This window comes from Thermobia domestica, chromosome 13, assembly GCF_964235325.1.
Source record: "Thermobia domestica chromosome 13, izTheDome1.hap1.1, whole genome shotgun sequence".
NCBI classification, from domain to species: domain Eukaryota; kingdom Metazoa; phylum Arthropoda; class Insecta; order Zygentoma; family Lepismatidae; genus Thermobia; species Thermobia domestica.
The window spans coordinates 183039445-183054915 of NC_137466.1; the positions used below are offsets into that span (position 1 = coordinate 183039445).

The 15471-nt window shown below is 35.6% G+C and overlaps 1 protein-coding gene across 9 annotated transcripts in view; it reads left to right on the forward strand.

Annotated features, from left to right (window-relative positions):
• Hk (potassium voltage-gated channel subfamily A regulatory beta subunit hyperkinetic) overlaps positions 1–15471 on the forward strand; it is a 708165-nt gene that overhangs the window by 514476 nt on the left and 178218 nt on the right. For 7 of the 9 annotated variants that reach the window (XM_081737032.1, XM_081737033.1, XM_081737039.1 and 4 more), the window contains one exon: positions 9589–9794. In XM_081737032.1, coding sequence (XP_081593158.1) covers positions 9589–9794 — 206 coding nt within the window. The remainder of the gene's footprint in view (positions 1–9588; positions 9795–15471) is intronic. The other 2 variants (XM_081737038.1, XM_081737037.1) reach the window with 1 other exon arrangement.

The following is a 15471-nucleotide window of genomic DNA, read 5'->3' on the forward strand; positions in this document are numbered from 1 at the left end:
TGAACATACACTTATTTCGATTAATGCATTCTTAATAAGTCTCTTGCTGAAAACATTTTCATTTTCTTTACAAGGAAGGCCACTGTATTTACTGGGTATTTGGAAATGCCATCACCTAAACAGTTCTTTCTTATACCTAAAAATGGACTATTTCTTCTAAACACGTGCCTGCAAAACATTATCCCTTAAATGGAAGCAGAAATGGATAAAGATAAAGCTAGTATTAAGGACATCGATTTAACACGGGCCATAAATACTTGTCATTATACAGAGTTATTACAAATCATTGACTCAATTTCATAAATTTACTATAGCTTTATTATCTGACATATTGTGACGAAACATATTTTTATCCGTTGTTATGGATACTGTAAAATAACGAAATCTTTCAGTTTTACGTTCCATGGCTCATGTCGTTTAGGATAAAAGTAGATATTATGATTATGAACGAAATTGTAGAATGAAGAAAGTGTAAGGGAACAGGAGAAAATCGAGAAAAGCGACGCACATGAATCATGAGCTGGAACCAAACCAGGGACTCCACACACCAGTGTAAATGCTCTACCAGTGAACTGCCGTGCTCCTCGTATGGATAACACAGCCATACAATAAAATAAAAAAAGTTCTGTGCAGCAGGCCCCAGAGTATGGATTCAATGTATTTTGTTACGTCGAATCCAAAAAAAGTTCTGTGCAGCAGACCCCAGAGTATGGATTCAATGTATTTTGTTACGCCGAATCCAAAAAAAGTTCTGTGCAGCAGACCCCAGAGTATGGATTCAATGTATTTTGTTACGCCGAATCCAAAAAAAAAGTTCTGTGCAGCAGACCCCAGAGTATGGATTCAATGTATTTTGTTACGCCGAATCCAAAAAAAGTTCTGTGCAGCAGACCCCAGAGTATAGATTCAATGTATTTTGTTACGTCGAATCCATATTTCGAAACTCCAGGACGATTAACCAGGTCATTTTTTTATGGGAGAAAAACTTGAGCGATTTTGAATAGGGAGGATACATTTGTGTTTTGCCCATAAAACAAAATTGACACTGGGGCTTCGAAATTTGGATTCGGCGTAAGAAAATATGAGGAATCCATACTCTGAGGTTCGCTGCACAGGACTTTATTTATTTATTTATTTATTTATTGTGTGTGTGTGTGTGTGTGTGTGTGTGTGTGTTTGCGTGTGCGTGTGCGTGTGTTTATGCTATTGTGTGCATATGGATAACCGAAATCAGTAGGAGCTCGTTACGGCGGTAGGCAGTTTCTGTTCTAATTGTAAACAAACAGAAGAGAATGCAAACTAGAAATTTCAGATTCAGTAGCTACTCATGAGGTACAGCATATCTAATCAAATACTTATTTTATACGATAATTAGGGAATTAGGTAGTGATAAATCTTGGATTTTTTTTTTCGGTGTCACATCCCTCACAAACTGCCCCTGTTCAAAAATTGTACGAACAATTTTCCAATGGCACGACATGTAGGCATATGTTTGTATGTATCTAGCTTATAACTTGGATAATATGTGTCACTACATCAGCTCCCATCGCTGTTATGTTTGGTTTTATAGAAGACCTTAGTTCGATAACGGTTGTTGGCCATGCTAGGTCCAAATTTAAAAGGAAACTATATGCCCCCGAAAATTAAATCCGAAACCTCCCGTGATAAACAAAAGAAAGAAAAAAAGTTTAGCTAAAAATAGATTGTACAAAGCCTAAACTGAACAACTAACTCTACTAATGGCCATCCATATCAGTTAATTTTAATCCCTCTTGTTCACATATATGCTGTCATCATCTGAACACACATACACAAGCACAGAACTACCGGGTACACTCCACACTATCTCATTTACATTCTCTGAAAATCCCTTTCAAACAATATGACATCGATTCAATTAGAAGTCACTCAATATACAACCATAATATGTTCAGCACACACATCTACACATATTCCACCTTTCACATATAAAGAGGGAGCAAGAGACGGAAACGAACATATCAGCGCCAAGAACAATGCCAATATTGGCTGTTAAAGCAATCAATAGCGAACAGATCACTCGGGAACGACAAGTTATACTTTGGACCGACTTTGTCGCATTTAATTCGCGTTTTTTGTCAATGAACTTCTGGTATGTATGTGATAATAATACTGGGTTAAAGAATCATTGACAGCGATTTCCTGTCCTCTTCAACATTGCTGCACTCACTGCACCTCCATCACCACCCCACAAACCCCTCTTTCCACAGCTGGCCAGCACACTTTTCGTTTTTATTTTTGATTTACACCCCCCCCCCCACAACCACCTTTCCTTTCTTGTTCCGTTGCTAGGCAATTTTGAGTGTTAGCTATAGCATGTGTAGAGATTAAGAGGGATGTATATATGTATGACATTATGTATGAGAGGAAGGGACACATTCGTTTCGTATTGACACTGTTAATAGCACACGAGATACTCAGTGCGCTTGGTACGTACTTCCTATTCAGTCGTTACTAATAGTAGTCGCCACAAAACAAAAAACAAAAAATCGATTCCAGATTTCTTTCTATTTTAGTGCTAACGTCACAAATCCTCTCCATCAACTTTCGCTAGCAGGTAAATGAAAAAAAAAATCAATTTAATTTAAAATGTACCATTGTTTGTGTTATGAGTTGCATGTCTGTATATTTGTGCTTATTAAGATTGCTGAAAAACATATGGAATTTAAGTGCGCACATTTTCAAAGTTTTTTTTTTAAATAATTTTATTCTATATTTTAAGTATACTTAAAGTGATCTGAACTCTACGTAGAATATTCTATTTTGTAAAAGGTTAAAATAATGTAAATTTTTCACCCTCATCACTTTCACGTTCAGTACAAACTAGAAGTATCATTTCTAATGTAGTATGATTTTCTGCTGAAGTGAAACCATTATTTGTAATACAATTTTGTGAATATTTAATACACTATTTTTAAATTATGCTTTTCAGAAGACAAGGATTAGGATTAGGAATTAGATTTCTGGGCTTTCGGCATCTATGGTCACGTTAGCCCGTCACTAGGATTAGGATTAGGAATTAAATTTCTGGGCTTTCGACATCTATGGTCATGTTAGCCCGTCACTAGGATTAGGATTAGGTATTAGATTTCTGGGCTTTCGGCATCTATGGCCATGTTAGCCCGTCACTAGGATTAGGATTAGGAATTAGATTTCTGGGGTTTCGGCATCTATGGTCATGTTAGCCCGTCACTAGGATTAGGATTAGGAATTAGATTTCTGGGCTTTCGGCATCTATGGCCATGTTAGCCCGTCACTAGGATTAGGATTAGGAATTAGATTTCTGGGCTTTCGGCATCTATGGCCATGTTAGCCCGTCACTAGGATTAGGATTAGGAATTAGATATCTGGGCTTTCGGCATCTATGGCCATGTTAGCCCGTCACTAGGATTAGGATTAGGAATTAGATTTCTGGGCTGTTTATTAGGCACCATCTCGACTTTTGCCTGGTGAATGAGGAAATCCCAGGAAAATATTACTCAGGATGACTGGTCTGAAAAAGGTTCCCCACCAGGACTTAGTTTCCCCACCGGAAATACAACCCGGAACCGCTCGCATCAAAGACGAGAGCGTTAATGACTTCAGAAGTCAAAGAAGTTTAAAATATAATCATTCCTGTGTGTTATATGGTTGCGAAACATGATCTCTTACTCTGAGGGAAAAAACGTAGAATAATAGTGTTTGAGAGCAAGTTCCTGAGACGAATATTCCTGAAGCAAGAGGAACGGAAATGGTAGGTAAATAGCGGAAACTTCATAACGAAGAGCTGCATAATTTATACTGTTTTCCAAACATTGCTAGGGTAATCAAATCTGGTTACCTCATCGTCAGGTAGGCAGATCATGTATCCAGAATGGAAAAAAAGTAGGAACGTTTTCAAAGTTTTAACTGGAAATCCAATCGGAAAACAACCCTTAGGAAGACATATGCATAGATGAAGGGACAATATTAAAATGGATCTCTCAGAAATAGGAGGTTTTTTGTGAGTGCGGCATTGAATCTCCGTGTTTCATATGCCATAGTTATTTATTTAGAATAGCTTATGTATGCTCTGTTTGCGAATAAATAAATAAATAAATGTAGGGAAGTATGAAAAAATCGAGTCGTTTTAGCAGTTGATAACGCCTGAATAGGCTTTAGGGACAAATAGAAGTTTTTTTTTCTCTTTTTTATAAAAAAAAATTAAAAAATATATGTCTACAGGTAGATTAGGTATAGAATTGCCCCGAGTTTATATCGTTCCTCTGTTAATACAGTTCACCAAAGTACACTCTCAAAATTTTCCACTACATACATATCTGTGTGTGGTCTATATTACAACTAGAATCTAGATTACTATGACAAAAGTACTGTAATGTTTTTTTCGGGAAGGAGGGGTGTGTGTGAGGATGTAACAAAGCCCAGTTACGTTGAGTTTTTTCTCATAATTTCAGCCACACAGTTTATTATTGCAGGCAGCTACGGCATGCTTGTGGATGTATATGCGCGCGCGCAAGTTAACCACAACGATGCTGTAGTGACGTCACAGCTCCTGTGGCTTTTTCAAGGTGATAGATCTAGGAGAGATGCGACAATTTTACTCGCTCAAAACGAAGAAATTGAAAAAAAAAAAAAAAGGACACTAAAAATATTCACCTGCATCAAAATGTTCTTTTTGTTTAACAGTAAACATTTAAAGTATATACATATCCAAGTAGAGCTATTTGTTATTTCAGCAAACATTCTACTGTAACGACACAGTAATTGCGGTTTGAAAATTTGAAAAGAATGCAAAACGTTTAACACGACAGTTATCTTCTGTAATTTGTAGATCTAAGGACCTGTAATTAATTTTATTTATTTATTTCATCTATGCAGGATGTTAAAACATCATAAGTTTTGGAGAATATATCATAAATCTTGTAAGAAATTTATTCTTTCTGAATTACGCGTTTCATGTTCAGTGCCACTTTTATTATCTATAGAAATTAAAGAAAATTATAGAAAAAATTCTATTAAAAAAGTCTCTAAATTGTTTCTTTCTATTTTCTTTGTTTAATAAAATATCTACCATAAGGCTAAGTTAGAACCAAGATTAACAATGAGAAGTAAGTGAAGTGAAATAGGCCTATATTTCAAGGTACCACTCCGACATTCACGCGGTGGAACTAAGGAAGAATACTGGAAAAACGTAGTTGTGACATAAGACAAGGACTATTGAGAACAAGAACTATGTTGGTATTCAATATTGCAACTTCAAATTTTCCGACATATTTGATATTATGATATATCGATTAAGTTTCGATATGTTATCGGTATTGATTTTCGATATCCAAATCCGGATTTCGCGTACTAATATTCCCTAGGAGACAAGATTCGAGGTTACCTAGTCTCGAATAGGTATCGTGAAAGTTATGTCTCGCCTCAGAAACCGAATTGTTTGATTTCAAAAACTCTGTTTTTTCTATAAAAAAAAAAAAAGTGTATCTGGTACTACTGGAAGAGCTATGTCTCTTCTGGATAAGGAAACCAGTTTCTATTAGAAAAGCTCTATTCGGCTGGGTAAGTGTATCAATTCATATTAAGACAGCTCTGTCTCGTATGGGTAAATGAAACAGTTTCTACTGAAAGACTTCTGTCTCGTCTCGGAAGATGAAAATGGTTAGATTTGGAGAGGTTCGCCTCGTCTCGGAAAGTATGTGTGTGAGTGTTTCTATTACAAGAGCTATGTCTGATCTTGTCTCAAGAACAACCCTTTATAACCATGTAGCCGGGAATCGAATCGGAGTCTCCTACATCAAAGGCGAGAACACTATATAGTTACTTAGCGACAAGGGAGGGCTTGATTCATTTTGCGTTTTACAGGATGGCCCAGAAGTAGGTATACAGTCCCGTACTGATCGGTCATGACATGTTATATCATTTACTTACTATTTTGCATACAGGTATTGATTTAGTTTCTTCCTTATTTGTTCTTAATTTATTTTCACTTATACCTTAAACTCGGAACAAACCAAAGCAAATAAATGCATTATATTAATAAATTAAAATGTCATACTTGATGGATGCTGGTCTGTATACCTACTTTTGGGCCACCCTGTATGTGTATGATTAGGTATTCGGTGTAAACGTAACGAGAACACCATGAACTTTGTGCTGGGTGAAAATCCTATTATTGATTCAAGGCCTTCCGTTCTCAGCTGGTGGATACGTTGAAGGGTTTCCCACAAGAAGAGGAAGGTTTTGACGCTTCATGTGTTAAAAAAAGGACTTCCTTGCATGAGAGTAAACAAACAAGAACAAAAAGAAAAGTAAATCCTTCACCAGAAGAGAAAAGAGGAAGAAGAAGAAGAACGTTCGCGTGACAGCCAATGGAATTGTTTCTTTCTACAATAGAGAGAGTGGGAGGAGCTTCATAACTGCTACTACTTACTTGCAAATTCTTTTCCACAAAACATGTAACCTTCTTGCGTGGCAATCTTTCATAAATCGTTTTTAAGTAAAAAAATAAATCTAACAACATGATAATTGCCTTTATTTCTTCTTTTTTTTCTTACCTTCCTTATTGATATTTCCGATTACATCTTTTACGTTCTATTTATAGTATAAAACTTAGTATTTGTCATAAAAATTGTTAATCGCTTTCCGTGCTGACGACAAAAATAGTAGAAAGTACTTGACAATGTATGACATGATATTAAAGGAATTTATTGAGTTTGTCAACTATATACTTTCATATCCTAAGGAAAAATAATAACTGTAAAAAAAATTAAAACCAATTTTTTTTATATAAAATGCATTAAAAATAAGAAAATATTTTTTGTTTGGTAATTTAGTGTTTTATTATTAATTTTCATATTAATAATTATATTATGAGGGCTGCTCGGAAAGTAATAGACGTTTTGAAATAAGAAAAAGTAACAGAATAAACAAATCAAATTATATTAGGTTATATACATTTGAAAGGTAAACTCTTAATCTATTTCTCCAAATAATCACCATGCAAATTAAGGAGCTTATCATACCGTGGCACAAGTTTCTCAATACCGTCGCGGTATTAAAAAAAAAAAAAAAAAAAAAAAAAAAAAAAAAAAAAAATCTGCTGTTTGCGATTTCAACCACTGGCATGCAGTTCAGCGTCAGTATCAAAGCATGGTCTAGCCAGCCAGGTCTTCATCGCTGGGAAGAGGTGGTAGTTCCTCGGCGCCAAATCCGGGCTGTATGGTGGGTGATCGAACACCTCCCATCCACAACCATCCAAGAGCTCTCGGGTACGTTTGACCGTGTGTGTAGACGTGCGATGTCGTGAAAAAAAACAATAAGTTCGCACTGTTGTTTTTTTTCGTACATTTCACACCGTTTGCGATGGATTTTAATTGACTTGTAGTTTTTTTTTTTGTCAACAAAAACCTAATTACAGAACGCACTTCACAAGAAGCGGGATTTTCTATGGCAGCGCACATTGTAACACGTCACAGAAAGCACAGTAAGAGCGTCACACTACCACAACTGGATGTGTACTGGGTGTGGCAACGTTCTGACAGCTAGATGGCGTCTCTAGCCCGACCCACTGCGCCGCGATAGGCCAAAACGTCTGCGACGTTTTTTGGACATTTCTCGTATTATATAAGTAACAATATAAAACACATTAAAAAGGAGAAAAGATTGTTTTGACGGTGTCGAATAAAGAAAAGGTACCAGGATTAAAAGGATTGTGCGCTATTCCTAAAAGGTTGAGTGCTAAAGTTTCCGTGGATATTAGGGGGAAATGGTTCGCTTGCAACCAATGTACTTTAGTCTTCATTCTTGTTATTAGCTTACTTCATTTAATGCAATACTGGTTTCCAAAATTTCGGTTTAGAGTAGCAAAAGAAAGTACAAGCATTTCTCAAATGTTCTTAGCATATCCGTAGTCTGCAGGCAAGAAATACCACAAATGCTCAAAGAGATTATAATTTAGCAAAGTAGCTGGCAGCAATTATTTTCTTAACTGAATAATAGTTCTTTAATGATTGTTTCTTTTATCTTCTTTCCATTTTTCTTTCCTATTCTTTTAACCATTCGTTAAATTTATTACTATTATTTCGGGCAATTAGCGTTTAGCATAGACCCTATAGCAATTACGCCAAATAGCTTTCTCGTAAATGCGGTTGTTTTCGTTGCTATGCATACGCACAGACAACAACCCAATATCGTCCTTGATGGCAGAAAACAATATATATATTAGCATTAGAATAAATATATATGTTTGTATGTAGATGCGAATTTAGGACCATTAAGACTCAATCCTATAAGTGTTATGAATGTTTCGTTGATAATTTTACCTTCTTTTTTGTTAATTTGGAAGAAGCAATTACAATTTAAATGTAATTTTAGTGTTATTATGGGAAGGTTTTACAGGAGAATTTACTGCTAAACTAGTAACTGTTTTCCAGCTACATATTTCTTTACGTGTCTTCACCAGGGCCCCCTTTCTCTTTTCTCTCTCTCTCTCTCTCTCTCTCTCTCTCTCTCTCTCTCTTTCTCTCTCTCTCTCTCTCATTTATGGACCTTTTATCGCATGTGAGCGGACGTCATATAATGCGAATGACTTCAACTATTTCCCCTTTCCACAGTATCCTCTCTTACTACCAGTTTTGCAGTATTTCTTTTTAACGTTTGTTACTATCCACACAACGATCTGTTACCACATTTTTATGTCTGTATGTATATATATAGAAAAGTCAATAAATATGTAACTCACACATCGAAGTGTCATACAAACATCTGTCGCTAAGCTATTTCACAAATTGAGAAGTATCACAAGTTTCTCTCAAATAGTTTCAATCAAGTGTAAAGTACTACAATTTTTGTTACAATATATATTCTAATATGTATATTTGTGTATGTATGTATGTATGTGTGTACGTACAAGGGCGCCGATTCTGGGGAGCCAGCCCCCCCCCCCAAAGCTCATGTGGAACCCCTCATTCTATTTGTGAATATTTAATACTTGGCATAATTTGAATGCAATTTGTCTTAAAATCCTCATATATATGCCGTCTGCATATGAATGTCCCCCCCCCCAAATTTACAGAAAAATCGGCGCCCTTGTGTATGTATGTGTGTATGTGTGTGTGTTGTATTGTGTAGATTATTTAATTCGCTCAATAATTTCTCATAATAATTACTTATTCGTATATATCTCCCTGCTGAAAAGGACAAACTTCAAATCAGTTAAGAAAGTTGTTGCAAATATAGTGAGAACCAAGAAAAATGTTCCATTGGTGCATCCCCCCCCTTAGACAATCCTGGATCCGGCCCTTATATATATATATATATATATATATATATATATATATATATATATATATATATATATCGATAGTTCCGATCTAAATTTCAGATTCGCAAAGGGCCTGCAGCTTATAATAGCTATTGCAGAAGCACGCACTCCCTGTACAGGAAGCTTTAAGTGTATAATGAACGACAGATGTAGAATATAATATGTTATGAGCAACTTGTAGATCTGTTTTTATGTAACAGTGTTTTGTTTATTGGTACGAGGGTTCTTATCTGAATGTTTGTCAGTTGCAGAGCGCCCATCGCGAGTATGGACTGCATGGAGGAATTCACCACTACAAACGAGCACCCAACGCAGCCTTCTAAAGAGATGCAGCAGACACCGACGGCACCCACACACGGTCCATTGGTCAGTCGGCAGTCTTCGGTCACGCCGGGGCTGCGGTACCGAAACCTCGGGAAGAGTGGTCTCAGGGTCTCCAATGTTGGCCTTGGTAAGTTAAAGACTCACTTCTCTCTATAAATACTTACTTCTTCTGGCATTTTACAAAATGTCTGTACGGTATACATATTTTTTGGAGAGTGGGTAATACATATATAAACATAGGAGTTTGTATTTCAAACTAGTGGAACATTTCACCGAACGAACTTTGGATCAACTTTAAAAAAAATCTCTCACATAGAGTCCAGCACAGAACCGAAAATAGAATTCGATAGTTAAATTAAAATTTCTAATTTGTGTAGTACCCTTTGTTAGATTCTCTCTCGGTTTCGCCTTACACCTTTTCCATATTGAACACGGAATAGCTTGCCACTGATGTCAAAATTAACAGAAAAGATCCTATAAACATATAGCATATTGGATATATTCACAGGGTTAGCGAGAGCCGAAAGTGTGGAAACAGTAAGTTCGAAGCGGTTCGGATTCGGTGAACCTCTCGAGTGCATGCGCTCCTATCTACCATTTTTTTCGTTTTAATATGGAATGTCTACAAAGCTAAAAGAATAAAAGAGAGATAAACGATTTACCATGGAGTCAGCGTCCCAGAAGTTTATCCCATCTGATCTTTAACTTCTCTATTGAAACTGGAAGTGGTAGAGCTTTCTATTTTTAAGTGTGCTCTCGGAAAATATGTGAAACATACTTCGGCCCAAAACCACGCCACCTTCTGACATACTCACAAACGCCACAAACTTTGTTTAGGGGAAAGAAGTAAATGACTTATGCTCAGTTGTTAATTTGTCATTCATTCGCTTGGTCTTGACGAGTGAAGATCGTAGGCCACTTAGAATGGCTAAACAAGACATTGCACAGCGAAGTCCGTGAAATGATTCATTGTGGCAACGTTTCCGCATCTAACAATTGAAAGATCTCAGCCGCAGCTACTTGTTCGTCCTCTTCCGAGGGAGGTGCGGTAAAACACACATCGACAGCAGCGCCAGAAAGGACACACTTGAAATAGATAGGCTCTAGTGGTGCGGTTTCAATGTCGAATTCTTAGAGAGCAAAAACTGTAATAGACGTCTACTTTTCTCTGTGTGTACAGTGGACATGATGATAGAGTGTCTTTCTCTGGTGTGTGAGGTCCCTGGTTCGAATCCCGGCGAAGTAAGTTTGTGGTGGACAACGTTGGGTGTCCATAGGTTTTCTGGGGGTACTCCCGATTCACCCCACATTGTCAGTCTACTAATTCCTCCATCATTATTCATTTGTCTTAATAATCTGTATCCATTAGCCTAATGGGTGTAATCATGAAATGTTAAACTAAAAGATTTCATTTTTCTAGTATCCTTCTTCCCTGATACGGTTATGAACTTTTCCTTGTTAAAAAAATACGACTTTATAAAAAATATTAGTATCTAACTATTATTGATAATCGGTTCATTTTTCTACATCTTGTTTGCAGGACCATCCTGTATATTCTAACAACGAACGAGGTGAAGCAACTAAACACATAGTAAAATATCGTATTGGCACCACCTTTGTATGGGTTATTCTGTTCCTGATTCGATAATAATTAAATGCGAAATACGATTGGCAGAAGCGTTAATGAAGTGTGACATTCTATAGGTGCCTATTACATCTCAATGGCAGTGTTATACAGTATTATATTTAGTTCTTTTTTTTTTTCCTTTTTAATCTCTCACCAGATGGCGTTCATATAGCAACAGCATACACTACTATCATGGCGTCTATAGAAAATGTACACCACAGTAATTAGAGTCTAGATTATTTTTCTCCGGACAGAAGTGCAGTGAAGCGTGCACTGACAGATAACAAACAAACAAAAAAAAAGTATTACATTTCAACAGATCATGGAGAAACCTGGTTTTTGCCGCTTTCGAGGAAATCAACTGATATGTTTAATAATACTGTGTTCCAACACTGTCTCTTTCCTGTTTCCCCTGCTATATCATTATTCATGTTTATTAGTTTTGTAGGACTCTTCAGAAACGTTCATATACCAGCAAACGCTGTTCCGTGTTTTATTTTTTTAATGTGTTTACTAAATAAACAATTCAAACGTGGTAGATAACATTATACACAATTTTATCACTTCAGTTCATTTAGCCACGGCCAATTTTACTGAAATTGTTTTAATAAAAGGGTGTTCATTTACCGTTTATAATTATATTTTGACGGTCATTTAGTCTGTGACTATGTGAATAATAATCTACTGTTATGGTTTTATTTTTAGACGAAAATTTTAATTTACAACTAATACCAAAAAAAAAACAAAAAAAAAACAGTGTTGGCAGAATAAATTTAAAACATGAAATATTATACTCTCTTTTCATTCTATACTTAATTAAGGACAAGAATACCATACGAAAGATATTTTTTTTTTCATGCAAATCTTGGTTGTTTCCACAAATAGGCAGCGCCTATATGCGTGGTTAGGATTTCAAGCGCTCATTCGATTTTAGGATTGAAATAAATTTTGAAATTACAGTTTCATGCCAAAAACAAAGTCACCTAATTTGAACTTCACCAACGAATATACGTAATTTATTTAATTATACGATTATAACTCCGATAACAATCAATCGAACAAATTCTTTTTTGCTCTGTGCACTATAATAATAATAATAATAATAATAATAATAATAATAATAATAATAATAATAATAATAATAATAATAATAATAATAATAATAATAATAATAATAATAGTCCATATCCACAAGTGAGAGTTATTTTCTAGAATTTCTTTAAATAGTTTTGAATTTGTTGCCCTTACTTACTGTTGACTTAAAAGAAAAAACGTAAAAGGTTACATAAATTGAATCAATTACAAGACAATGGAATCATTTTCAGTTTTTTCACTCACATTATTGTCAAATGCTTCACGCTTTGGATTCAATATAAAGTTAGGTAACCCCGGATATATATGTATGTATAACTCTTTTTTTTTCACATTTACTTGAACTCTCCATAAGACTCAATGTTAAAATAATCTCTGTAAGTCGAATGTTTAAAAATTACAACCTTGATAAGTCGAATTTTAAGAGTTTAATAATCTTACTTTTAAAAAGGACATTGGTAACTCGAACTTTCATATCTATGAACCACTAAAAGTTAAATTTTACCTCTGTAAGAATTTCTCTTTATGTGACCTCCATAACTCGAAGCTATTGCCCTATGCTTTTACATAATTATATCATGTTTGTAGTCCTGTCTTGTTGCTAATGTGTATCGTAATTGTGTTTTACTCATGTCTAGACATGAAAGCTTTCTAAAAAAAAAAAAAAAAAAAAAAAAACATGTATGCAAGGGCGCCCATGTTGTAGTTTCCAAGGGGGCAAGTATAAGCAACGTTTCAAATATAGTTTCAAATTTTGCTGTAACTAATGTAAAAATTCTATTGGGTTTTCGATATTCCCTAGTACAGTTTCTTTTTAAAGGGGGGGCAGTGCCCCACCTTGCCCCCCTGATGGGCACCCTTGTATGTATGGTAGTAGTCTGGTAACTCGATGTCATAAACATATATAAGTCACCTCACATGTCAATCTCGCTGCAAGGAATGTTATTAAATGGTGTCTGATTTACTGGTTAGGTCTCCTCTGCTGCATTGCCTAGTGCCTGGGAAACCACAGATGTGTTATGTAGCCATCTTGGCAAAGAATGTCCTTATATTATCGGCTTACAATAGAAGAGCGATGCAACAAGGCATAAAGGCAAATGGCGACAAAATTGGTCTCTTTCTTCTCCTTTCTCTCCTCCCCCCCCCCCTCTCTCTCTCTCTCTGTCTCTTCCTTTTACTTGATCTGACAGGGCTGTAACTTTCCTTTCGATCAAAGCCGAATAGATAGACGCCCACTGCCTCTTGTCCTTGGCACTGCGATCGGCTTTCACTCAGAACCAAGAGAAAAAAAAAGACAAAGAAAGTTTGCAGCATCAGCATCTTCTTGTAATGTCCATGTGGCGGCGCTTCATTCGTATTGGTCTTGGCAACAAACAGAAACAAAAGAGTAATACCGCAATGATTATGTCTTTCTTTTTTGCTGAAGCAATCAATCCTTTTTTATTTTAAATATACCCTATTATTAGTGTATTTTTTTTTAATCCAAAGGAGATACATACATCACTTCATAGATCTCATCAGGGGCGTACCCACGCGGGGGTCCACCGGATTCGAACCTCTCTACTATAACTTCGTTACTCGACATACATATGTGCACTTTTTTTTTTTTTAAATAAAACTATACTTATTTAGCAGATAAATTATTAACGCATCCTTGTTACCTAAGAATTTGACCTTAAAGGGCCTAGCGGAATAAGCATGTGAAAACTGCCCCCAAGCATATCTGCACCAAATTTACAGTATCGATTAACATTTATGAGAAACTCAGTTTCCAAAAGTTTCAGCCCCCCAAGCGCTTTTGGAAGGGTGTTAGGAGGGGGGAAGGAAGATTGAAATTATTTTTTTTTCCTCCTGAACGGCTGAACCGATTTGCATGAAAAAAAAAACAGATGTTAGATGTTCTCAACAAGGGAAAAGTCGGAAAATATTTTTTGGAAATTTTTGGGGGTTGAAAATTGATCAAAACAATTTTGAAATTTTCAAAAAAAATAATGGAAGACTAACTGGGACACCCACAATTATTTGCTAGTTTTGTCTTGAGAGGGTCTCTAACAACATATATTTTTTTCATTTTGTTTGCAAGTGTACCTCATAGTGAAAAAAAAGACAAATATACATAGGTCATCATCTATGTGGTATACGTATGATACACACTGTACATCACTAGGATAACCAATACCTTTGAATCGGGAGGATGAAGTTGTTATAACATTGGAATCTTATGATAACAAGTATTTTTTGTCTTAATGGTAATTTGTTTCTGAGGATGAAGGGGTTCTCGACCCTGTCCGCACCTCCCTTGGCTACGCTACTGCTGTACATCAACTGAAATTATACATTCCCACATTTTGTGTTAATTTTGCATGTAATCAATGTTCTGTGATATATCTAGATCATTGTTTATTAATTGTTCTTATTTTGTAACAGTTGGTTAATAAAATGCCTGTTGTTAATACGTATGTATGTGTTTAGTTTGTTTCGATGGTATTACTGTATATGCGTGTTTAATATGATGAAATAAAGAATGAATTAAAATAAATTAATCCTCTTCACTGTTTTCGTCCACTACTGGAACAATTTCGCTTTTCGTGAACAGAACTGTTGGCTACTGTTCTCACGTTGCTGCTATTGTGTATTATTTATCATATGCGAGATACTTATCGAAAATCATTCGGCCAGCTGAAATACTCAGTAAAATGTTCACAAAAACCGAAATTGATCCAGTAGTGGACGAAAACAATGATGAGGATTAATTTATTTTAATTCATTCGTTATTTCATCATATTAAACACGCATATACAGTAATACCATCGAAACAAACTAAACACATAAATACGTATTAACAATAGGCATTTTATTAACCAACTGTTACAAAATAAGAACAATTAATAAACAAAGATCTAGATATATCACAGAACATTGATTACATGCAAAATTAAGACAAAAATGTGGGAATGTATAATTTCAGTTGATGTACAGCAGTGGCGTAGCCAAGGGAGTTGCGAACAGGTTCGAGAACCCCTTCATCCTCAGAGACCAATTACCATTAAGACAAAAAATACTTGTTATCATAAGATTACAATGT